Source organism: Festucalex cinctus, chromosome 5, assembly GCF_051991245.1.
Source record: "Festucalex cinctus isolate MCC-2025b chromosome 5, RoL_Fcin_1.0, whole genome shotgun sequence".
Lineage (NCBI taxonomy): Eukaryota > Metazoa > Chordata > Actinopteri > Syngnathiformes > Syngnathidae > Festucalex > Festucalex cinctus.
The window spans coordinates 8,546,251-8,572,449 of record NC_135415.1 but is presented as its reverse complement, the minus strand read 5'-3'; the positions used below and the strand labels follow the sequence as shown (position 1 = coordinate 8,572,449).

Genomic DNA, 26,199 nt, shown 5'->3' with positions numbered 1-26,199 from the left:
ACACAAATAAAATAATAATGAACATCTGTTCCTTCTCAACGTATAGTGTCCCATATCAATGACAAAAAAGGAGGTCAGCACTGTCCCAGCACAGTGAAACCTGCTCGGGATCCCTGTTCCTCTTGCACTTTTACTGCATCTTTATTCACCATTTGGCGAGCAGCTTAGGCTCTAATTAATTCAGAGGTAATGGGCTGTAGCTCTTGGGACCTCATTAGGCATTTCAATTAGTGAAAAACACACTAGGTAGGTTACAGTTTTTGGTGCCTTTGGAGATGAAGAGTTATGGCAGAGATGGGCCAATTATGCCGGAGCAGGGGGACTGACCTGGGCAAACACTCATGTCCCCCAACAGCTTTACTTGGATACATCAGTAATATCTAGTGGGGTACATTATGGATGGAAAATCAGCCCAATAATTATGTTGCCAATGAAAGCACAACCAGGTGTTAATGCAATAAATAATATAGACAACGCGTTGCAATGCAATCTAATTGATCCAACAAGAGTATTATTTAAAAAACAAACAAAAAAAACTGTTACAAATATGTTAACCCACTGTCAGAGAGTATTTAATCTAACAATATTGTCGAATTGCACTATTTCATCATGAAAGGTGTGTGAAATGTGCTAGTTTCCTACATGGGTCGCAAATGTATATCCTACACTAGAAACACCTCTCAGTATAGCCCAGTTCTACACTAACACTAACTATAACCACGTTAGTAACCATATTGCTAAAGTAATATTTCTCTCGGACAAAGTCAGCTAAAACTGAGCATTGTTAATGTAAAAGAATAATTGATGACCTTGAATTGGCTGTGATTGATTCAATTCAAAATATTTATTTCATTCTTTGAAAAAGAAATGAAAGGGGACAGAAAGAACTTAAATTTATATGTGCCCCTGATGAAAATAAATAAATAAATAAATAATAATAATAATAATAATAATAATAATAATAATAATCAACGCAAAATAAATGACAGTACGCAGTGAAGATGCTTTCATGGTAACAAATTATATATATATATATATATATATATATATATATATATATATATATATATATATATATATATATATATATATATATATATATATTAGGGGTGTCACGATTCGCCAACTCCACGATTCGATTTAAATTTCGATTTTGGGGTCACGATTCGATTTTTTTTCCGATTTTTTTTTTTTTTTTTTTTTTTTCCGCTCCCCCACTTTATAACACAGAGGCATATGCTTCTGTAGGCTAAGGCTAGTCTATGATCATTGGTTCTATTCATTGTACAGTAAATCTTATTTCAAAAGATCGGCTACATATAGGTGATGCAATTTCCATATTATTTTTGTGTAAATTTATGTAATATATGATAATTGACATTAGGCAGGAATGATCAAATAAAAAAATATTTGTTCCTCTTAATTTGTACTCACATTCCCTTGAAATAAAATAAATAAAATAAAAATTGATTTGAATGTTAATAGGTAATATTTCATGATGGGCTTTATACATTATTTTAAGGCGGTTAAACTCCATCAATTCATTGAATTTTAAAGTTTTTAGCTGTATAAATATTGGATTAGTGTGGTCTCTGTATCCACATCCAAACACAACACAAATAGGATGTTTCTATAAAAGAAAAATTCATTGATCTAGTTATATGCTAATGTGGGGGTAACTAAAGAGCCTGTAAAACTAATCACAACAAAAACTATCAATCCTCTACGTTTAGTTGTCGGTACATACCAGCCATAATAAATCTTAACACCTTTTTTTTGTGGCCATTTTTCCCGAAACGTGAAACCTGGCAGTTGACTCTTAGCTTGTCACTTAAACCTCACAATCTGTCACTTAAATCATAGGTAACGAGATGTCAAAACAACCAGCGACTCATGTCTCCCGAAGGCCACACATGGAGTATGCTGCCAGAGGTAATTAGTAGAAGCAACTCAAAATATGCTGGTTATTTCAGGCTGTTCATCTGAAAATGGGTACAACTGCACTACTTAAAGATTCAATATCTGTTTCAAACTATCTGCCTGGTGTTCTGCGGTGGTTGTAATTTGTTCTTGAGTAGAACTGTACTACTTGATACCAAGAGGACTTTTTAATATTTTGGTTACTATATTTAGCTACATGAGAGGTCAAAAAAAAAATCAATAAATATTAGAAACAGCTCTCAGTAACAGTATGATGCTCTGTTTTATACCGCTAAACATACAGTACAATAAAAAATAAATAAATAAACACTTCTCTACCAAACTGTTCATTATTGTAATTGTAAAAGCAGACATTGTTGATGTGAATTAAATCTGATGTGCAAGTAGGACACCTGCAATTTGGAATTCACAGACTTCTGTATACATTGGTTATGAAATGGGATGCGGTCTTCATCTACAAAAAGTCAACACACCCTTGTTCAAATGTCTCATATTTGTGAATTAATAAATTAAACTTATGTAAATAATTTCTGAACTTTTCCACCATTAATGTGACCTACAATCTGTCCGAATCCATACAATTAAAAAAAAAAGGCTTTTCTTTACTTTTTTTTTTAACTTTCCCACAGAGGCATGAAGGTTTTATTTCTTTTTTTTCCCCACAATCCCATCCCCCTTGTCTAAGGCATCAGTTCCATCTAAGGAAAAACAGCCCCAATGCATGATGCTGTCACCACCATGCTTTACTGTACGTATGGTGTTCTTTTAGTGATGAGTGGTATTGTATTTGCTGCAGCCTGCAAACATACCTTTTGGAATTATGACCATAAACTTCAACTTTGGTTTCAGTGGACCTCAAGAAGCTCCCAAACACAACTGGGAAAATAGACGTAGGAGCGAGCCAACCCAGAGTCCAATCAATGTGGCAAGATTGGAGGTCTTTGTTATAAGATGCTATATGCTCTATTTAATAATAATAATAATAATAATAATAATAATAATAATAATAATACTAATAATAATACTAATAATAATACTAATAATAATAATAATAATAATAATAATAATAATAAAGTTTCGAATGTTCTATTCTCTGCGATTGGTTGGCAACCAGTCCAGGGTGTCCCCCGCCTACTGCCCAGAGCCAGCTGAGATAGGCGCCAGCACCCCCGCGACCCTTGTGAGGAATAAGCGGTCAAGAAAATGGATGGATGGATGGATGTTCTATTCTGAAGAGGCATTGCCTGATGTGAACCATGCCTTGCACAAAAGAGCTCTCACAATACCTATAATGAAAAATTGCCAACTTGCGTGAAGATAGAAAGGGTCACAAACATTTCCAAAAGCCTTGTTTTCATTTTCAAATTGATTGTGCATGACTTGTTAAAGTTCAGCACATTTACTACTCTCCCTAATAGTGGCTATCACAGCACAGAATGTTCACTGACGTGATGAAAAATCCTAACATGTCGGCCAAAGACTCTAAGCAATATCCGGCACATGCTTACTAAACAGCTTTGTTGACCAATCTACAAAAAGTAAAACACTAAAAAAAAATGCATGCAATAGGAGATCATGTAGGAAGCCACTGCCATCCAAAAACGTTGCTACAAGTTTGAAGTTTGCAAAAGAACTACTGGCAAACTATTGTGTGGACAGACAAAATCAATATTGAGTTGGTTGGAAGGAACACACAAAGCTATCAGTGGAGACAAAAAAGGCACAGTACACCACCATGAAACACATCCTAACTGTAAGTATGGTGGAGGTCAAGGATGACATCACATTTTATAATCAATTCCTGCATAAGGCCTGGTAATTCTTGCATTTATTTAAAGTGGAAGTCAACCTTGAACATTTCTTGACAATATGATGTTATATGTGACCTCACTAGTCTAAACATGACATTGTAATTAATATAAAATTTGTGGAATATGAGTTATGCAGCAAAATCCAGCCATTTTTATCTATCTCAGGGGGCGGCCATTTTACCACTTGCTGTCGACTGAAGATAACGTCAATGTTGCTCAGCTCACCTGTTTTCTGAAGCTGCGCTGTTCTTAACGCATATTCCACTAACACAATATTAACCAGAATACCATATTTAGATTAATGGGGCTGCATAGAACATATGATAGTCCAAAAAAAAAGAAAAAGGATTGGTTTCCTCTTAAATGTTGTGTTGATTGTGTATTGTGTATTAGGTTTTAAAGCAGCATGTCACTATTAGGTTGCAATTCTCCACAATCAATAAAATATGCCTATGACTAATATGTCCACTCGTTACAGTGCTCCGTGTCTGTCATAAAAGCTGGAGTTTATATTTAAAAGATTTTTAATATCACTCGGTGAATTCTTCAAATCTTTTACCATGCTTTTTTTTTTATTATTATTATTTTTTAGCCGTCGCCTTGATTTTAAATTCATTCCAGCATAATATTGTACCCAGTGAATTAACCGAGAAACATTACACCTTATTCCAACAACACACATCCACAACAAATGCCGCAAAAATGACAAATGCACGTTAGGCTTTATCAAAAGGCCTATTCCATTGACCTTATTTTCGTATTGATAACAGGATGCTATATTTGCGTAACATGGCTTCCTGAAGTGAAATGAATAGATTGTTTCTGTAACCAATTCTGAGCTTAGCAAGATTCAGCTACTGCTTTTGTGAAGTTAGGTATAACTGGCAGTGAGTTTAAGTACCTTGTTAATGTATTATTCATACCTATTTGACCTTAAAGATGGAAATTCTAATGTTTGTCAAGAATGTGAGGGATTATTGGACTTTTCAAATGTCAAATAGCACAATTAAGACATATTCATTACAAGAACCAAGGTCCCTGACAACCTGCTGAGATGTAAAACACCTTAAATTAACATTAGAAGACCCATCTTATCTCGTCTCTTATTAACTAGCATACAAGCATACATTTATAAAATGCCTATTAGTAATAGCCTAAAATTTAAAATTTATTTTACCCCATACACTGACACTTTTCATTTACGGTTGTCATTTGGCAATAGTATGCACATCCACTTTATAGTTTAGGGGTTGTGGGTTTCATAAGATAGTCATGTAGGGTATTTGAATTTTTTGTTATGACCATCCGCTCTCTCTTAATGAATGGAATGAATGAATGAACACCCTAAAGACTGGTGACTCACCTGATATTCTCCAGATGCTTACCATGGGAGGACACTATCAATGTGCTTGTAAGTCATTTTGCTGAGTGATTCTGCATTCTCAGACAAACGTTTAGGCTCTCCCAAAGCAATGGCAACCCTAATCCTAAAAACAGAAGTAAAATGCAAGCTTTGAAACAAACTACAGTAGGCTTTTGAGATTAACTACAAAGAAAATGCGGATTGAAACACGTTTAGTATTCGAGAAAAATGTGAGGGGAAATAATATTTCTTTAATTAATATATGTACTTATAAGACTCCTCTTTGAAACAACGAGACATTGCTTGAAGACATCGTCCCTGTCCAAAATGGCGGTCGCGTTATAGCAGTGACATCTAGCGGTGGATATAATTATATCATTTACATAACCTGCCTCCAAGCTCTAGATGTCAGTAATGTCATTTTGCGTGCGTGCGTGCGTAGGTATGTGCTGCGTATGTGGCGCACAGAAGAAGAGCCTGGTACATACGCGGAAGAAGGAGGCAGACCTATGACGCTGTCAAAGCCGTACTGTCCACTTGTCAACACGGATTTGAACATTAGATTAAAGCTGTGACCCATCAATTACAGTGGTTTGCTTACCTTTGCGAGCACCATGAGGTTTGTTTTCCTGGCATGTGTTACAGTTGTTTGTTCATCCGTGGTGATAGGTGAGTAGCGTTTTTTTCTTTTAACATGTAAACCTTCTTCCGTTTACCATCGATTCAACCGGTTGATGTTTTTGTAAACCGTGTTGGCAAGTAAACTCAGCAGGGCAGCTTTATGAATTTGCCTTTGAACAGTTTCACGGCCATGGCTTTGCTTTTGTAATCACGATAACAACGAGCTAAATCATATATTATTATTATTAATAATAATAATAATGATAATAATAATAATAATAATAATAAACAAAACAATTATTGAAGTTGTAGGGAATTCTTTAAGATACGAACTTGTGATGTAAAATGTTAGCCGTTGATCAAGCTACTCTGTAGGCCACCTTTCTTTATTTGGACAGTCCAGTGCGTTCCTGTCACACATCACATCACCAAACAAAAACGTCACATAGATTATAGATACGTATTTTGGAGAACACAGGAGTATGTTCATTATAATTTGAGGTGGCTGATTGAGTTTCCTAAAATAAATTAATTGGTTAATCATAGCATTTATTACGTTGTGAGCAGCACAGGTATGTGTAAGCCAAATGGATGCAAGCAAGCGTCTTATAAAATACCACTTGTGACATAATACATACTGTACTAAAGATGTCACGGTCTTTTATATGTGGTAATTAATCCCAATTGTACGCCAACAATCTGTTAACTGTACTCAAAAGTAGATCTGAAGTGTTAGGAAAAGTAATGCAATCGTAATCTCTCGGATGAAGCGGTTTAGATAAAGAATGAACTTCAAGAAAATACCAGGATGCATCCAGCCAAAAAAACAAATAAAAACTGGATATGATGAAAACGAAGCACAGATCATTTTGGGACACAAAAGAGAAATAAAAGGGCAGATTCCAACCACGGAACTTCCACTGAGACATCAATTTACACGGGGAGAACATGCAAACTCCACCCAGGAAGGCTGGAGCCTGGACTCTAACCAGAGTCTTCAGAACTGGGAGGCGGATGTGCTAACCAATCATCACCGTGCCGCCCTTGTTTCATATAGGCTACAATTAATACCTTTAAAAGCAAATTTTGCCACTTGCTGTCGACTGAAGATGACATCACCTGTGCTAAGGAAATAGATAACGACCAATCACGGATCACCTGTTTTCTGGGTTTGGTCAGTAAACTGAGCCATGATTGGCTATTACCTGTTTGCTCAGAACAGGGGATGTCGACAGCAAATACAAAATTAGTTTTTAAAGGAATTAATTGTTCATGAAAAATAATAAAATTCTCTCATTAATTATAGACAATATTATCTTCTTACTGTTGAAAATGGCTCAATGAGTCAAGTATACCTTTAATGTAGGACCCTGATGAGTCACCAACATGCTTCCCACGGATAGTAGGTGGTCCCCAAGGACCACATGAGTAGCCCACTGGCCTGTTAAAAATAGCTCACCGGTGATGGGACATTATTTCCTAGGAATGTTGCGTAAATTATTACCTGAAAATATAAAACTTAAGTTTTAGAAAATGTATTTACCGTAACTACCATGTTAAATCATTATTGATAATTATTGTGATAAATAACTTGGCCAGTGTCTACTATTATGAATATTATTCATTAGTAATAAACATAATCAAAGGAAACTTTTTTTTTTTTTTAATGTTTCATTTGAGAAGTATGTGTTAAACTTCTAGACCTTCACATAGCGGTAGTGCCTAAGAAGTAGCTCTCAAGTCAAAAATCATACACATTGTTAATGTTTCCATCACTTGATAGCTGCTCTAAGTATTGAAAATTAAAACAATGGTAATGCATTACTCACAAGCACTATTTAATTATGGACAAAAAAAAAAGAATGATATACATATAACTGATTATGCAATGACCTGATTTGGAAACACTGACATCGATGTAAATGCAGTGAATACATCCTTTCAGACTGGCTTCTAAAGTACGGTAAATATTTTTGATCGTTGGCAGTGTATTGAGGTATATTGTTTTGGCGTCAGTGATAAGAGCAAAAAAGCCATTATGTAAGTTATTAGAGATCTCCAGGATATAACTCGAGAAATAAATGATTGAACTTGAACAATCCCTGTCTTTTTCAACCCCAATCTTTTTCGCAGGAGCCCCACTGCTTGCTAAGGAGGGTGGAGATGACTCTGGGCCATCAGTCAATCAAAATGTCAACCCTGATGAGAAAAATGTACAACATGGTGGAGTCCAGAATGCACCTGAGAAAAAGGACCAAACAAAGCCAGAGCCTAACACTCCAACACAGAAAAAGACAGTTGACAAGGTGAATGAAAATGTACCCGCAAAAGACCAGAAGCCTAAAGACGGTAAGGAGGATGGGAAAGATTCGTCGGAAGAAGCCGCCAAGAACAAAATAGCTCAAGGGGATTCCGAGACAAAAGAAGAAACCCCGAGTGAGCCAAAGTCAGGTGACCATACTGAGGAGGAGAAACCAGGAGCAGGGCTAGAAAAGGGTTCACAGTCTGAAGGAAAGCCTGCAAAGGGAGTGAAATCGCCAGGAGAGACCACCACTGAGAAAGTAGATCCTGCACAGGAGGGAAAAATTGAGGGAGGAGATAAGGATGTAAAATCAGAAGACCATCCCAAGAAGCAAACTGAAGGAGAGCCTGAAAAGGGGAACTCAAAAGAACAGGCAAAACCAGAAGCGCCTGTAAAGCAGGACACGTCAGAAGGAAAGTCTGTAAAGGAGGACAAATCAGGCAAATCTGTAAAGGACGAGTCAAAAGGGGAGGATGCATCAGAAGGCAAGCAAGGAAAGAAGCCACAAGAACTGGAAAAACCTGCCAATGATGCAAAATCTGGAGGAGATGAAGACAATAAAACAGGAGTCAACCATCAACCTAATGGAAGTGACGAGGTCGAAAGTAGTCATTTCTTTGCATACCTTGTCTCCATGGCAGTAGTGGTTGCAGTGCTTTACATCGCTTACCACAACAAGCGCAAGGTACGTGCGTGGCCTATCCAAATCTTTCTCATGAACACGTTTTCCTATTTATTTAGTTGCAACTGGATTTATCACATCTGAATCAACTACAGTAAATGGACACGTTTAAAAACATTCCTGCTCACATTCTCAACTAATTTGGAGGTTTTTAATAGAATCTTTGAGGAAAACTGTCCTCATCTAATGAGATAAGGGCAGATTTATCATTTCAGTGGATGAGAGATTTGTTGAGGTGTTCACAGAGGGGTTCTTGATGGGTAGATATTTTGGGTGTCAAAATAGCATTTTTTAAAAATTGTTATGCAAAAAATAGGTATATTTATTTCAGTCTTAAGCTGTAGCCATTTATTCTTAAAGACTGTATAATGATTTATAAGAGAGTATTTTGAGTAAAGTTAAAATAATAATAATAATAATAATAAATCATTTTAATTAGTGATGGCTTTGTTCAATGAAATCCTGATCATTATTGAAGCTATGTCATTGCTGGTGGTAAAAGAATAGTCTGTGTAAATAGCATTAATTATTTTGGAAAATAACATTGGCCAAATAATTTGGAAGACATTTTTTTTTTAAATATATACAGAAAACAGGTGTGATTAGTTCACACAACCAAAAATATTAAGATGAATAGCTTTTCGGTCTGTCTCCAACCTCTGGCATTTTATCCAAAACTAAAATGTTTTTCTTTTCCCCCCCTCAGATAATTGCCTTTATTTTGGAAGGAAAGAGATCAAGAGCTGCTCGTCGGCCAAAGTCCACAGACTACCAAAAATTGGAACAGCATGTAAGTTTTATTTTTTGCATCCATCTTTGGTTTTGAATTTGATTAAATATATATATTTTTTTCCTCAGTTGTAATCAGTTGCTGTTGCCTTGAGACACTGAATGCACTGTGGGATGGCGTCAGAGGAAGTGAGCATTTGAACCGACCTGCATTTTGGATCATGTGGACATTGTTCTATTTTGTAGTTGGATGCTTCTTGCATGACTATGCAGATTACACTGTTGCCTTATTGACAGATTGAGTAAAACATAGTCATAGTTATGCATGCGTTTTTTGCACCTGTGTCTTTATTCCACTTTAATGATGAGAAACCACGACTCAGGATATTTCAGTCGCAGATGAAAGCTTTGTTTTCCCATGTTACGTACTTGCTTTGTTTGTACAGTTATGATTGCACTGTGAGCCAAATAAGCCATTATGACTCCCTGTAAAAAAATATTTTAGTATTTGTAAGGTCTACAGCTACCTACATTTATTAAAATGGACAGCTCAATTATGTTATACCAGTTATTCCCAAGAATTAAAGATTTGATAAAATCATTAAAAAAAAAACAAAAAAACTTTTGCAATATGTATCTTTTATGCTGAGAAGTGAATTAAAGGTTTGGCGTTTTTACCATTTACAGCAAAAAGACTGGAACCAGCAAAACTCCGTTGGACATAAAAGCCACCTAATGCATTTTTGGTTGAATATAAATGTCTCATAACTGACAAATGTAGTTATGTGCTGTACCTTGTTATTACAATATTTATACAGTTTCAAACATTGGAATTGGTAGCTAGTTCCTGAAAGTGAGTTTGAATTGGTTCTGTATTGGATGTTTAACCACTATTCTGTTGTTTGCAACACGTGTAAATGGCACTACATTCATCCCACTTGGTTGCTTTGAGTGAAAATTCAACTGATTTATTTTAAAAAGGAAGATGACCAACAGATGTATTCCTTAAAATGTGGGCGCACTTTTGGAGAAAATGTATGAATAATGGCGGTAAATAATGTATTGTTTTTACCCGTGTGTGCCAAATGGAAAATTGTTTCAGTACAGTTAAGACACCACTGAAAGGAACACATTTACAAATGGCAGTGGTCATAATTAATGAAAAAGTCAAAACATGTACGGTTTCTATAAAGGCGTCATTTTAATATATCTGACTAAAATGTTTGAAACATCCTGCTGTCTAAATAAATGGGTTTTGTTTTGTACTTGAAAGCTGTGATGTTTTTTTTTACCCCACTCTTCCACCCATATTATATACCTAGCAAAGGGACGCTTTATCATAAAGTAGGTTGTGGTTATTTCCGCTTTAAATTGAGAACATTTGACAATGTTGCACAACCTTCTGGTAAAACTCTCTGATATCGTCCATTAAAACAGGAGCATTTTTTTTCCCCGTAAGAACACGTTTTAATGCAGATCTTAGATTGTACACTATATATGTTAACAATGAATACATAGAATGATTATCAGTCAAGACACTGAAAAGTTCATACACACGATAAGCATCAATTTGTCAGAGTGGAATCATATTTCTGGCGTCCTCTTCATACATATGAGGGATCTCCCCCATGGACGAGGACACCATCCGGACAGACGTGGAACCACGAAGCTCCTTCTCATACTGGATTAACTGCTTCCAGAAACCGTTATTAGGCCTCGCTATGGGCCGACAGGTCTTGATCCTAGCGTGAGCCTCCACCAGAGTCACATCGTGGTGCTTGACTAGAAAAGCCATGCAGAGTGCAGCGGAGCGGCTCACCCCCGCGTTGCAGTGCACCAATGTGCGACCACCTCTCTGTGCTACGTGCTGTATTTTATCAGCCACCTCGTCAAAATGGTCCCCGAGGGGGCTGGACGGTGAGTCTGACAATGGAATGTGGATATATTCCACGCCGTGATGAGCCGCACTGCTGCTTTTGGTCTCCGTGACGTTGATGATGCATGTTATGTTGTTCGCACTCACCAGAGAGGCACGACTCGCCGCTCTGCCGTTGCTCACATAAAGATGTTCAGTGACTCGACACAAACCAGAAAGACCTGTAACGACCGAGGGATGCATCACTCGTCAAACTACGTTTTGAGTAATGTCAACAAACAAGCCATGCAGGAGTAGAGACGTAATGGTACATTCTACTTCCGGTTGTAACACAACCAAAAGGGCCCACATTTATGCACGATGTCGCCCCCAGCTGGGCGAGATGTCAAATACGTATTTTAAGGCATTAAAAAATAATAATAATATTCAGGTAAAAATAGAACTTTAACTCAAACTCTAAAATAATTGTAATTAAGTTTCATGGAAATAATAATGTTCTGATAAATTGTCACAAAAAAAATACAATTTTCTGCACACAAAATAGTTTCCTTTTTTTTTTTTTTTTTATGAACTCGGGGACTTTGTTGTGGGTATTGACTTGTCTGTTCCCTCACTCTTTCTCTCAGCCAGGGCAGCACAAAAAGGCGGGGCAGAGCTGCTGGAGAGCAGGGCTCGTACAGCCACACCTGCAGGAAATCAACAATCAGCCGGCTTCTTACCCCGGGTTTTCACCGGATGCGGTTGCGGTGCGGTGCGTCTTGACTGCGTGCTCCGGACGGGTCAATTTTTTTGTCAATCCACACCGGCTCCGCACAGCTGCGGTCCAGCAGCTCCGTCGCCGCCCACTTCCCAACGTGTCTCGCGGGACCGCGCGCGCGCGCGCGATCATGTGGCATTTCACAACGACAAACATACAGAAAGTCTGTGCTCAACAGAGAAGCAGAAAGAGAGGTGGACTTCTTTTGATTTAACCTTTTCTTCTTCTTCTGCTATGAGATTCCATGCAGCATCCTTTTTTTGGTTGTCCTTGTAAAGTATATTAATAACGAGAGTCGGGTCAGTGCGGGTCCACTCTTTATTTCTGTCTTCCGCGTCCGGCTGCCGCTCAGTACGGCAAGCGAGACGGGCACAACAAGCAATCGCGAACATCAAACTCACAATACATTACAGTCCTTATAAAAAGGATGTGCCGTGTCATATATTATTTTGTGGTTTTCCACCTCCAATATAAACCTCTCCTCGTCCATGTTCGCTGGTGTCGAAACCGTGAATGAGCACATGGCCCGGCGACGCCCACGTCACGTTTTGCTGAAAAACTTGCGAAATAGGAGCTGGCGAGTGTTTTATTCTGAAAGGTAACCGGAAATTTATTTTGAAACTGCCTCGGTCTTCCTGTCCCGCTCGATGTGTTTTGTGCTAGCTTGCCATTTGCCGGAGGCCTACCGCTGCGGCGTCCGGCAAAAATAGAAAATAGGTCTATCCTTGCGGAAGGCTTGCGGCACGCCGCAGGCCTTCCGCAGTCGACACGCAACGCACCCGCAAGCGGTGTAAACTGCACCATTCGAATGAATGGAATCTAATTGCTTGCGTCGCCGGACCGCACCGCAACCGCATCCGGTGAAAACCCGGGGTAATTGCTTGCGTCGCCGGGCCGCACCGCAACCGCACCGCAACCGCATCCGGTGAAAACCCGGGGTAATTGCTTGCGTCGCCGGACCGCACCGCAACCGCACCGCAACCGCATCCGGTGAAAACCCGGGGTTAAGCCGGTTTCCAACTCTCTTCTCCTGCCAGATGATTTTCTCTCTCGGTCGCTTCACACAGCTCTGCTCTCCAGCAGTTCTCCAGCCTCTAGTGTCTTACTGTATGTAGTGTTAGTGAATTTTTCCCTTCGTGGTGATTTTGTGTTTGTATTTTTCTGAGTTGAACTTTTCCCTGCAAGGTGATTTTTAGTTTCCTGTGTACAATAAATTTGTGATCGATTCTGCACCTGGTCCTTGCCTCCTGGTCTCTCCACAATTGAGAACATTAAAACAAATCAATAGATAAACCGCGTTAATGCAAGCTAAATGATCTCATTACCAGACCACCAGAGTTGGGGAGAAAATCCGTTCTGTTTTTGCAAAAGGTCAGTTATGTTAAACCAAAAATCAAAAGCCTAATTTCTGTTCGATAACATTTTAATTTATTACTCGTTGATTCAAGTTATTTCTGTCACTATTTTGTCCATTTGTGTAACAGTGTCACAAATGCCCGATTATACTCCTGCACAATTGTACCAAGAATAGTAGTGTTTGCATGAGGTGGTGGCTGGGGGTGTTGATACCCGCAGGCAGTCTTCGGTTGCCCGGGAAACAGATGGCGGAAGAAGGGCGTCCATACAAAAGAGCACAAACCTGTAGCAGCAGCTGGGGAGCGGCTCCACTGACTTATTAATGTCGGCGCAGCCCCTCACAGCCAAGACGGACGGTCCTTTGTTTCTGGACTTATCCACATTATCCAGTGCTCCAAATTTTGGGTTGTGCGCAGCTGCTCCCGGCACTCCCACTTGTGCTTGCAGCAGCTCTGCAGCTCAACACGGAGCAGGAGCGACCTTCTCGCTCTTTTGCTGCAGCGAACAACATGATGCACGGTTGTCATGTTGGACGCGTTAATGAGAGGCATGTCGACGTCGTGGGAGATGTGCAGCCTGCAGATGACTGGTAAGAAAAAGATCCATGCTATTTAGTGATGATGTATTTGTAAACAATTGTATTGTATTGCATGCGCCAGTGAATTCGGTTCGTCTTTTCTTAAATTGTATAACACATCTTCAAGGTTCACTGTGACTGTATACAGAGCAGTTTGATGCTACTGTCGCGCTCGTAGCGACAATGATTGTTGTCAAACTTCAATGGATTTGTTTATATTTTATCATAACAGCATTTTGCTTCTCATGCCATAAACCTATCCCGAGGCGTTTTTTTTTTTTATTGCCAAATTAAGTGACCTAAATTTAACACAAGCAATTTGACTGCAGGTTCCTGGAAAAAGAAATGCTGGTCGATATTGAGGGTAAAAATAAACCATTTTAATTTTATTTATTCATGCATAATTGCTGTTATATGTTTGCTATTTTTTAGAAGGAAGGTGCTGGTATTTATGGATTCATCCTCAAGGATTGTCGACATGACATCACTTCAGGCTACTGGAACAGCAGAAGGTTATGTGCTCAAGACTGCAATTTGTAAAACAAAGAGAGAGGCTCGTTTTATAGCTGGCAATGTTAACCTATTTAAATAAATGTGATCCCAATAAACATTGGCTTTGGTAGCTGTTTGTGTAACTTAATTTATGTATAATTGCAGAGTGGCTTGAGGGGACTGCAGTTTTTTGTAGCTTTTTTTTTTTTTACAGCTTTGTGTTGTGTGTCCCTGCCAGTTACACGGATAGACAGCAGTTTGGGTCTCACTTTGGACACATTGTGCTCCTGTGCTGATAACATCGCTTGAATGACTCACCCGGTGGTGCCTCATTGACGGTAAAGAATGCCTCTGTAGATTTAAATCAATTTCCCACCTCACTATCACTTACATTCACTCTGTTATGCATGTGCATATTAAATGCATATATTGTAGATTGGAACAGGACAGATGTTTTGCCATATGTTGTCTATTGCAGTGAGAATTCTAACATTGAAAACAGTCCATATTTTGATTATGTACAACAAATGTCTTTAAAGGGAATTAAGACAACCCCCAACATTTTCATTACAAAAATACGTTTTATGCAGCCCCACTAGTCTAAACACAGTATCCTGATTAATATTGTGTTTGAGGAATATGAATTAAGGAGCAAAATCCAACCGTTTTTAATCCATCTCAGGGGGCGGCCATTTTGCCATCTGGTGTCGACTATAAATGACATCATACTGTAGTTGCTCAACGACCAATCATGACTCAGCTTCAGAAAACTGGTGAGCTGTGATTGGTTGTTACCTGGCACATACAATAAAAACATTTTGTTGAATTCTCTTTCCTTTTCTTTTTCTTTTTTTTTTTTCCGGGGGTTCAATGGACTTATAACAAAGTGTCATGTATTTTCTCCTGCAGGGGGACACCAGAGCTACCGAGTACCTGCTATCCTGTGCCTTCAAAGGATGGATCAACTTCTCATGCTTTTGTGTGTCAGTGAACAATGTATTTGAGGGATCAGATTTCTACCTTTCTCTTTGTTTGGAGGAGAAATAGATCCGATTTTAAGCTATGATCTACGTTCTGGCTCATGGAAAAGCCACTGTGGCTGCAAACACATTTTTTTTTGTTCTGCTGTGTGCACTGACCTCCCCCATGTTGCCTTGGTTACCTAGGAGTCGCTCTCTTTCTGCTGCAAGACCACATCTGAATTCATCAGAAGTCATTAATTATTGAATGGCTCACAGTTCATAACAATTATAGTTGATATAAATGCCCCTAAAAAACATATTTCTCCTAAGAATTGCCCCACACTTTCAAAATGTGTCAAAGTATTGCGTGCATTTGACTGAAGTATGAGTGTGTGTGTGAACGCACGTCTGTGTGCATGTGCAATATTTTTGTGCCTTTTCGTGTCCGTGTGCATGTTTACTTTAAAACATCTAGCTACTGAATGCACCAGACTCTGGACAAAATAGTCATAAATTATTTGGCATTTTGTCCTAGCTACTAAATTAAACCTATACTAATAACCTAAAAATATAAGAATGCCATTGATGGACGAATAGACTTTCACAGAGGTCTGGATTATACTAACATGAACTCCCTAACAACACTAATTCTTGCTAACAGTGTGATGACTACTAACCTTTCCACTCAATGCTATTGGCTGACCTCACAGTCAGTGACTAACCCTCCGCTTTTATGGCCGCAAACATACACAAACCCTCTCTCTTGATCCTGCAACCCCTCTTCTATGACCTATTCAGGCTGATCATTACCAAGGACATCAAATATTAACACTGGCTGAGTGTATCAAGACGGGTTTCAAGATTTGGGGAGGGAATGGCATGAGCCGGAAGCAGGAAAGTGGCTTATCAACCTGACTTGACCACAAAGTCCACAAAGATCTCATGACTGATGCGATGTTGCATTTGTGTCACACTTCAGGCTGAAATCTGAGAATGTGCGTGACTTTGTGTGTACAGTGTGGTCAAGCGTCGCAGGTGACTGCTTTTAATTGTTGTCACCAAGGGCAACATTACTAACTCCCTCTGATACTAACAATGGCACGGCTGCCAAGTACTAACATCTGTGCTCTGCATAACTTTTTTTTTTCATTACATATTTTTTAAATCAAAATATTCTTTTTCCTTAAAGCATGACCTGTATTTACAACAATTATCTTATAATGAGGGCTCATTTGTGCAACGAACAGGACAGTTTTCCACAAGCTATAAACATGGAAATGGGACAAATACTAACAAAAGAGCTTTAAATATCTAACAAACTAACATACTAATTAACTAACAAACTAACAAAGACACTAACTAGCTTTGATTGAGCTTGATTACTGAATCAGTCATCGTCCTGTCATGTAAGAGAATAGTTGCATCACATATTGAGCGTGCTAACAAGGTTGAATGTACTTTGGTTGAATGTGTGCACAGACGAGTGAGTGGGTGAGACAGATACTGTCTGTCTCCCTGATTTGTCACCCTATAGAATATTTTTGTGCAATAATTAAGAGCAAGACTATGATGCAAAATGCTGTCACGACTATACCACTAAATAATGGCACATTTAATTTTAGCTGAGAATAAAAAAAAAGGGGAGGGGGGGCTCTGTTGTGTAACTTTAAGCTTCCATCTAATCTTTCTTCAACAACTCTTACAGTAAATACAAATTTCCTGTTCTTATCATGTGATGTATTAGTGAATGTAGACAGCAATTTCCAGCAGTTTGAATCTCCATGTACAGCTACAAATCACACCTGCTTTAAACTAACTGGGGTGGCCACTGTAAAAGCACTCAAAACAATTTACATGTGCACAAACACTAAACAATCATGTTCTAACATTGTCTTTTATATGCTTGATAAATGGACGAGCGCTATCTATCAGACCCTTTTTTGTACTTAGATTGCTCTTGCTTTACGTAATAAACAGATTTACTATTTGTTGGCGTTGTGTTATATGGCTATATTTAATTATATGCAAACTCCACACAGAAAGGCCCAACCAGACAACAGAACCCAGAACCTCCCCATGGTGAAGCAACTGTGCACTATCCACATGTGGTGGCAAAGAACAATTATATGCAGATGTATTTAATACATTTTCTTTCTTTCTTTCTTTCTTTCTTTCTTTCTTTCTTTCTATTTTTTTGACATATAAAGTCTGTTGATTAACAAAAATGCTATGAAAAAGCATTACCAAGTATAATGAAGGGTTTATTGCCTAACAAATAAAAACAAAAACAAAACAAACACTTTGCACACCAAGGATATCCAAAAATGGAAAATACATGATCGAGCCCTTGAATCGTTGTCACTTTTCTCCCCCTTACAGCGTCCCTTCTATGTGCTCAATGTGAAGTCGATAATGTATTTTGCTTGGAGTGTCCGACCGCACCATTATCCTAAATGACACATTGAGTTGCATGATTGCTGTAATCGTACTGAAGCATGATTACTTCACATGATCACTGCTCATTCATAACAGATGAATCCATTCTCAAAGAATGCAGTCCATACTTGGCTGCCATGCACCAGGAGGGGGCAGCCATGTCAAATTAGACGAGCGTTGTGGGTGCTTGGCGCTTTAATTGAATTGTTTTTTCCTCCCCTTCCCTCTACGTTTTAAGTTTGTCAATATAATATGTAGGCATACAACTAGTGAATTTATTAACATTGAATGCATTACATCTCGTGTTTTAATTGTAGGTGACTTAAATATCATGTTTGTTGTCCAGCGATACTGTTAGCCAAATAATGTCAAATCCTTTTTTACTCTATTCATTGCACAGTCCGTTTATGGTGCCAAATTTGATTTGCTTTTAAGGTTTCCAATTTGAATGTTTGTGATGTGATGTCTTTTGACCATATGTTTTGTTGTTTTTGATTTCCAACACTCCTACGGCTAAACCGTACGCTCTGAGTTGTAAATTCTTCCACTGCTACTCACTTATCAGCTGCATTCAGTCAACGTTCAGCTATAGCCCAACTGATATTCTGTCTCTATTGCGGATGTTAATCACTGTCATCTCATTTTGACTTGTCAGTCTACGTTCAACACTGTGGCGTCGGCATGGCATTCAAAAGCACAGTGAGGACTCGTGGACGAAAGACAAATTACAGGTGTCTTGTGAAATATTAGACACAGTTGGCATGTTTATCAGAGAATAGTGGAGACTGTTAAAATTAAGCATTTTTTTCTGATTATTGTGTGTAACTGGACATCAACCAATTCAGCACATTATTTATTTGGACTGCACTCCTGAGGATGTTTAGCTACAGACTCTGGTCACTGTGTTGTTTTGTTTCTGCCAGATTTAGTTGCTGCTTTTGACACAGTGGTCTATCAGATCCTCCTGTCCTGTCTATAGAACTGTGTGGGCATCTAGGGCAGTGCTTTGGAATGAGTTCACCCTACAGGTAGAAAATCTATCGTTAGGCTTCGTCACCTCTCTTAGGTCTGGAGTGCCACATGGTTCCATTCTCTTGACTCATTTATTTTCTTTATATCTTCTTCCTCTTGGGGCAATCCTCCAATAACATGGCTTGTCATTTCGCACACATTTGGATGCCACTCAAGCGACAAAATTCCTCCTGTTGATATTAGGAAAAGGATACCTTTAAATATTTGGCTTATTAATGATAACAAGACTGAGGTAATATTTTTTGGACCTTGTGATGTCGCCATAGTAAATGGTAAATACTTGAAACTAACTATTTGAGTGTGAGCCTGGATGCAGAGCTACAACTTGATACTCTGATTAGTTCAATTTTCAATAAAGTTTTTTTAATTGTAGTAACGGGCCAGAGCTAAACCAGACCTCTCTCAGCATCACGTTGAGATTTTAATTCATGCTTTGATTTTGAACCATTAATAATAATAATAATAATAATAATAATAATAATAATAATAATAATAATAATAATAATAATAATAATAATAATAATGATGATAATAATAATAACTATCCATTCCATTTTTTAGGACTTAAAAAAAAAACATGTTAACTAATGTGTCCCATCACTGACTTCTCTCCCTTTGCATGCCTCCTTTTTTGTAGTCTGGCTCTGTGTATCGTACAACTGCAATACATAGATGCAATGCTAGTTATCAAACTAATGTCATTATCCCCCCCCACCCCCATTGACCCCAGCACCAGCTTTGCTTGATTCTTCACTTGTTCCATGAGCAAGCACTACTCCCCCACTCCTAAAATGTGAGTTGGATGCGAACCAGATGACAGAGGTTTCCTCAGGTATGAGTAGCGGGGCCCAGGGTCTTCATGGGTCATCCATAATTCACGGCAGCGCTGCAAGCACAGTCCCAACACACACAATACCCCTCAAAGAATACTCCACTTAAAGTCTTAAATATCACACACACTCCAGTTCAAAGGGAGGTAGTCTGGCATGAAAAGCATTAATCGACTTAATGATTTTTTCAGTTAAATGGTTTAACATTTTCCAGTCTATGAAAACATACTTGGGTGAATGTGGACTAAAACAGAAGTAAAGAAAGAACTAGATGTAGACGTGTCAAAGTGTGAGCTAAATGTTTTAATGTTTAATCCAGAAAAGTAGGTGTGGTAACACTCAGTGGTGCTGGAGTAGGTGATCGATTAAAATGTGATACGTGTTTAAAACAGTAAATTCATTAAAAAGTAGTTCAAGGGTGAAAAAGATGCATGCACTTGTTTCTGAATTTGTAAGTACGTCACAGCGAATTATTTCAAAAGTTCAAATAAACTATTATTTATTTTACACATTTTTATGTACATGTTAAGTGTTATAGAAAATTTATGGTTTTACTGTATGTGATCTGCGTTATTTTTATTTTTTTATTTTTTAACTAATGATTAAATTGCTCCTCCTGCCCCAAAATGTGGTAATCTAATATTTACTTCTCCATAATGAAGAATATTTACCCTGTATGCTATAAAAGAAAAACAAACATTTACACATACTGGGATCCACAACGGTTCCTGCAACCGTAGAATAAAAATGGCATATTTTTCTAAAAACTAGGAGGTAGCCTGCTAACATATAGACAAACATTGTGTTTTCATAATTGCACATAGTTCTATGCATTATAAAGTGAGTCAGAGTTTTGAGAGATTCTGGCTGGCGCTCATGTTATTGTGGGCCTCACCATGAGTTGCAGTCGAGAGCGGCGAGTTAGGGTGAGGGTCTTGAAATGTACAATAGGGTCTTTAAGAGAGGGGCAGGGTGAGTTTGAGAAAATGGTTTGCAGACTTTTTAAACATTTGAAGAGGAAGAAAAGGCTATGAAAAAAAAAATGGCAATGTAAAGGGCCATCTGTGTCCCAAAGCTGCTTCAGGTTCCCGAGACTAACAAATCTTCCAGAGGATGACATGGCTCAGAGTTTGCTGAACCACAAAACCTAATATAGTATAAGTATTTTGGAAAACTTAAAAGCAAACTTACTGATGAATGTTCATGCAAAATTGCTTGCATACATATCCACGTCTTTCTGCTTTTTATAATGCATGCATATTAGACAGGATGTTCTTGGTCAAACCGTCTTCTCCCCTGCACGCTGAACCCCGTTAATAGTGCGAAAATGGTGATATGAAGCTCTGACTGCATATCACAACAGCCTAGTGCTTCTTTGAATGTCTTTCTTACCTCTTCTCGCAGCCAACATTCAGAGTCCAGATAAGCGAACAGTCAAAGAAAGCCAATCTGTCCTGAGCTACTGAATGATGGACAGTAATTAAAAGTTAGCTAATAACCTCTTCACACCTGACATTTCAACAGGGAGGTCCTGGACACCATTATCTACATATAGATTAAACAGCGTAATTGGCAGGAAGATAGGGTTAGGAGGATCACGAAAGGAAAAGAAGAAGAAGAAAAAAAAGAAGCCCGGGCCATTGCCGAACCATTAAGCAGAATATCTGAGTGACACTCTGATTTTGCTCCATTCGCTAATGCGACAGGAATTGAGCTGAACTAAAATGCTAAATGAATGAAGCCTATCTTGGTGTGGTTATTACCGGGGCAAACATCAGCCATGGAAAATAGCTTTAATTTCATCATAATTGCTAGATGGACGTGACTCGTTAGAGTCACAGTTTGAGAGTGAAAAAAAGAGGGAGTGAGAAAGACATTTGAGATGGGGAACAGAAAAAGGGCTTTGTATGTAATCTGTCATCTGAGCAGGCAGTGATGGAGTGATGTGTTTAAGTCTTGAATATGAGTTTATTGTTTTTAACTCATTGCATTTAAAAATGTGTGATTTCACCTAGTGGCATCCTATATACATGTGCGTTTTTAATACTCATTGTCAAATGAATTATGATTTAAATAGTCATTAAAGAAATACTTTATGGTTTGGTGGTTACAAAAAGGCAACATATCTGAACACTTGTGGAAAGAGAGCCGTTCATGCACCACACATATCACAGAGAGACAATACATTCATTGCATGACTAATACTGAATTGTGCCCCTACTACAATGGAGAGTTTTCAATACGTTATGTCTGAAGTTAGTGATTGATACTGAAATTTCGACCTTTATGTTCTAAAATTGATTCTCAAATCAAAATACTGGTACTTTTTATATTTCAGTAATTTGAGGTAGCTATATATTAAGAGAAGTAAAGTGGAAAATAGCTAAACTATTGACATCTTATCTCATACCCTGGTCAGTCAGTCACTTGGTCTCAGTCTCTGGAGACACAATGGTAGAGTGGTAGAGAGTTGATCATGTATGGAGATAACCTTGTGAAACACCTCAAGTTAAACCACAACAAATAATATGAACCATTAATTGTGACGTGCACAGAAGACTTCACAGAGTTGAACATGAAAATAAAACTAATAAAGCCTGGCTGAGCCACATACAATATGGCTACCACATAGACACGTCAGCCATATTGGATGTTTTAACTTGAGTCTATCGGCGATGAGAGATACCATACGGGAGGGCTGCACCCGTGCCCTCATGTTGACGAATCGCTATTGTTTACCACTATATGAACCCCCCCCCCCAAAAAAAAACAACAAACATCTATAAACAACAACAACAATATAGTGATCTGTATGAACAGATAAAGCCGAAATCAGATGATAAGAGATGAAAAGTAACAGGTCATGATCTAAAGCATACCACATCAACTGTCAAACATAGTGGAAGCGGTGTTACAGCATAGTCATGCTTGGCTGCTAATGGAACAGACTCACTGGTGTTTAATGATGTGCTGGCTCCAGACATGTCATTGACTACTAATGATTTTCATCCAAGTTTTAAAAATGATGGCTGTATTTGTTATTGTGATGTGTAGCCCATGTGAAATTAGGTTGTTAAAAATGCACTGAAAAAAACACAATTTTGTCTTCTATTATTAAATATTTAAACTGTTTCTGATATAAATAGGCAAGGTAATTATTAAGATGCTTGTCACTTTTGTCTGCATCTTACAGTTTTTCTTTCTATTGTTATGCACCAGTTATTCATTGGAAAGACAGAGAACGGGCAGGGATAGATACATTACGTCACGCTCAAGAACAAAATGTGGTGGTCATATGTGATGCACATAAAAAAAAATGACATGCAGATGTTGTAGGCTATATAAAAGAACATGTTCAAAGCATACTATATTCTCTTTCATGTGAAGAGAATAATTTCATTTTTTTTTCTTCTCGTGACATTGTCGTAACATACTACAATAATTCATCACAGCTGACTTTGTGACGTTTGACATCCATGCAGAAAACGTTTGGACACATTCCCACCTTTTTATTTAGGAATATGACAAGTTCACATATGTACCACTAGATGTCCCTCTTGTGTTAGTCACAACGTGTACGTGAGCTACACTCTCCCGGCCTTAATTACATCCATCATGACCGGAAGTGTGAGTCTTTTCAAAACCAAACAAACATTTCTTACTCTCATTTTCTTCATCTCTCTTCTGCCCCTCTCTCCTTCTTTCATGTTCAGTTTCTTCACTGTTAGCTCCCTTCTTTTTGCTTTGGACGAAAGGATCATTTTACTGTAGGTACAAGGGGGATTGGTGTTGTTAACAGGTGTATTGTAAGGAGATCCCTACTAGCAGCCAAGACACTAAGAGGGTCACACCCCTCCTCTTCTCAAGTCTCACATTCACGCCAGCCGTCCTCCTCTGATGGACTGCACCACCATTCATCTACATTATGTCACTGGCAATGAGCTATCACTTCAATCTGGTCTAAACCATGCACTGGGTTTGTTTCTGTTGACACTCCTTAAGCACTCACTTCTCCTCCTGATTACTGTGCCAGTGGGAGTGACAGGGCGGGCTGGTGGTCTGTGTACTGTAAACCTATTTTGTGTTACTTTAGCTGTTGAGAAGGCTTTACATCTGAATTAGACAACATTTACCCAGTTGTGCTGAACTCATGAGCCACTTATGGTACACGTTTGACAAGAAGACAAGTGGTCACAGTGCTATGGTGAAATTACATTTTATGAATGGAATGTGCTTTAGATTAGCTCTGTATGCTGTGGCTCAAGAAACCTATAGAATCATTTTTAATGCACTCCAGTCATTTTGAATCTAATGTTTCTTCTTCCTGCTCCAGCATTCTTGTGGCTTTTTCTCATCTTTATGTTTAATCGCTCAGTTTCTCGAAGCATCTTCAAAAATTCCCATCAGCTGTATAACAGATGTTTCTGGTCTCGTTTTCTTGTTTTACTTGGAATATTTCACCCTCATCTGATTTTGGCTAAATGAAATATCCATAGACAAGTGCGTATGTTTCTCAAAAGGAAATGAGTGTAAAGAGAGACACATTGTCCTTTTATCTTTGATTGTGTGAAGTAATTTTGATAACATATGCATGATGACTGCTTTACAGTGATTGTCTTGTTAAAAGTGAGGTTAATGGTTCACATGCTCCTCATTGTAGGCTTCAAAACAGCACTTTCACACAATTTTGGATTGGATGGAGGATAGGATAAACATTATGCAAACAGGGAATGAGGGAAGGAAAAGGGAAGAGAGCACTGATTTGTGATTTTCTGTTTAAAGTGGAAGCCAAACTAAAAACATAAAACAAAAAAAAAATATTACTGTATGCATCTATGCACAAGTCTTATCACGTTATTCTGATTAATATTGCGTTTGTGGAATATTACTTAAGTAACAAAATCCCCCTCGTTATCCTTCTCTCAGGGCCGCAATTTTGTCAGTTGCTGTTGACTGAAAATGACATCACAGTTGCTTAGGGCTCAGGTAGGCCTAAAGAATATAACACGACCAAACTCAGAAAGCAGGTGGGCTGTGATTGGTCGTTACCTGAACAACTGTGATGTAATTTTCAATGACACATTTGACACAAGTGGCAAAATGGCCGCCCCCTGAGATTGGGAAAAAACAAGTGGTTTTTGCTACTTAGTTAATGTTCCATGTACACAATATTATTCAGAATGCCGCATTTAGTCGAACATATTGCAAAGAAGGTTTTTGGTTTGACTTCCACTTTAATGAGCCGAGTTGACACGTTAGATAGCTTGTTATTTTACATAAACAAAGTGTTCACACTGTATTATTAGAGTTGTAAAGTGTACCCAGAGAAACAGCTATGGATCTCTGATCAAAACTCATGGTCATGCCTCCCATTCACACAGCTTATTTAAGTTGCTCACCCACAGCACTCAGATATAGAAATGAATGATGCATTGATTGAAATTATGTGCATTAACTAATGTGGAATCTATTCTTCCAAACACACAATACCCGTGGCTGCTAGCAGGTGCAGTCGAAATATAAAAGAAAGTCCTTTCACAATTTGCATCATTCCTTTCATGTCTAGACATTGGCTATATATTTTTAAAGAAATTCAACCAGCCTCCATTTCACGGGCTCGTGTGTCATCTCCTAGAGAGTGCCATTTGACTGAAGCCACCGTGTAGCCAGTACAAAGCTTGCACATTGGTCCATATTCATGAAGGTGTAGCGATTACTGACATATTTTCTTATGGGAACAAATCACCGGTAGGGTTTGAAGAATCTGCCGTGTAGATAGAGTCTCGGGAGCTTTGTTAGATTCAGCTGATCTGAGGCCAGTCTTTGTATTGTCTGTCATCTGGGAAGTTCCCATGGACGGGACACATTTCAACCCCCCCTCCTTTGCGAAAGTCACTACTGATAGTGGATGGGATGAAGGCAGACAGTGACTGGAGGTGTTTTCTTTTGCTGAATAAGAAAATGTAAAAGTTCAAGCAGAGAAATTCAGATGAACCTCCTAAGTCAAACGCAGTCTGAATGATTTCCAACTTACTCTCATTTCAACACATTTGCACATAATGAAAAGGTAATTCATTTGCTAGTGGATCCAACTGTCACCATCATAAAAAGTGTACAAGCAATGCTTATTGTAATATATTAACATTCACAAAACTAATTGACATTATTTTTTTTCCAATTTAAAACAGTTGTCAGGGTATCCTAAATATCATGACTTATACCTTACACACACTATTTTTTGGCTTGCTATAACTACATTGTGTTGAGGGGCGGCCCTGTCTCGTGCAAGCGAGCGAGTGTCAGTATAGAATTGAGATGCTAGAAGAGAATGTTATATAAGACATGCTACAACATATTAGGCAGTGCTACAGCCTACAGGTGATGTGCATTTCACAAAACAAATTTGGTTCTAAAGTTTGTTTGAATGTGTGA

The 26,199-nt window shown here is 38.3% G+C and overlaps 3 protein-coding genes and 1 long non-coding RNA gene across 6 annotated transcripts in view; 2 read left to right on the top strand and 2 right to left on the bottom strand.

Annotated features, from left to right (window-relative positions):
- ube2d4 (ubiquitin conjugating enzyme E2 D4) overlaps positions 1–5,239 on the bottom strand; it is an 80,242-nt gene extending 75,003 nt beyond the window's left edge. Inside the window, exon 1 of the mRNA XM_077523017.1 lies at positions 5,116–5,239. The gene's annotated coding sequence lies outside the window, so the exon portion shown is untranslated. The remainder of the gene's footprint in view (positions 1–5,115) is intronic.
- Positions 5,240–5,572: 333 nt separating this feature from the next.
- On the top strand, positions 5,573–10,721 carry tgoln2 (trans-golgi network protein 2). Its single transcript, XM_077523013.1, has 4 exons — positions 5,573–5,784; positions 7,870–8,723; positions 9,427–9,510; positions 9,579–10,721. Exons 1-4 carry the CDS (start codon positions 5,730–5,732, stop codon positions 9,582–9,584), a joined length of 999 nt encoding a protein of 332 aa, XP_077379139.1. The 5' UTR covers positions 5,573–5,729; the 3' UTR covers positions 9,585–10,721.
- On the bottom strand, positions 10,627–11,637 carry LOC144019757 (dual specificity protein phosphatase 18). The gene has a single exon (XM_077523015.1). The coding sequence runs from the start codon at positions 11,566–11,568 to the stop codon at positions 11,023–11,025; it is 546 nt and encodes a 181-aa protein (XP_077379141.1). The 5' UTR covers positions 11,569–11,637; the 3' UTR covers positions 10,627–11,022.
- Positions 11,638–13,639: 2,002 nt separating this feature from the next.
- Positions 13,640–17,456, top strand: LOC144019666 (uncharacterized). Of its 3 annotated transcripts, XR_013283739.1 has the most exons (6): positions 13,640–14,027; positions 14,345–14,379; positions 14,448–14,527; positions 14,722–14,845; positions 15,190–15,280; positions 15,417–17,456. It is a non-coding gene; the product is annotated as an uncharacterized LOC144019666 (long non-coding RNA). The 3 variants fall into 3 exon arrangements; XR_013283738.1 differs by lacking the exon at positions 15,190–15,280 and having other exon boundaries at positions 13,647–14,027; XR_013283740.1 differs by lacking the exons at positions 14,345–14,379; positions 15,190–15,280 and having other exon boundaries at positions 13,654–14,027; positions 14,448–14,845.
- The last annotated feature ends 8,743 nt before the right edge of the window (positions 17,457–26,199 follow it).

Coding starts and splice junctions, on each gene's coding strand:
- tgoln2 (XM_077523013.1), top strand. CDS start 5,730: ATGAGGTTTGTTTTCCTGGCATGTGTTACAGTTGTTTGTTCATCCGTG. Junction 5,785..7,869: donor TTGTTCATCCGTGGTGATAG/GTGAGTAGCGTT, acceptor TCTTTTTCGCAG/GAGCCCCACTGCTTGCTAAG. Junction 8,724..9,426: donor CTTACCACAACAAGCGCAAG/GTACGTGCGTGG, acceptor TCCCCCCCTCAG/ATAATTGCCTTTATTTTGGA.
- LOC144019757 (XM_077523015.1), bottom strand. CDS start 11,568: ATGCATCCCTCGGTCGTTACAGGTCTTTCTGGTTTGTGTCGAGTCACT.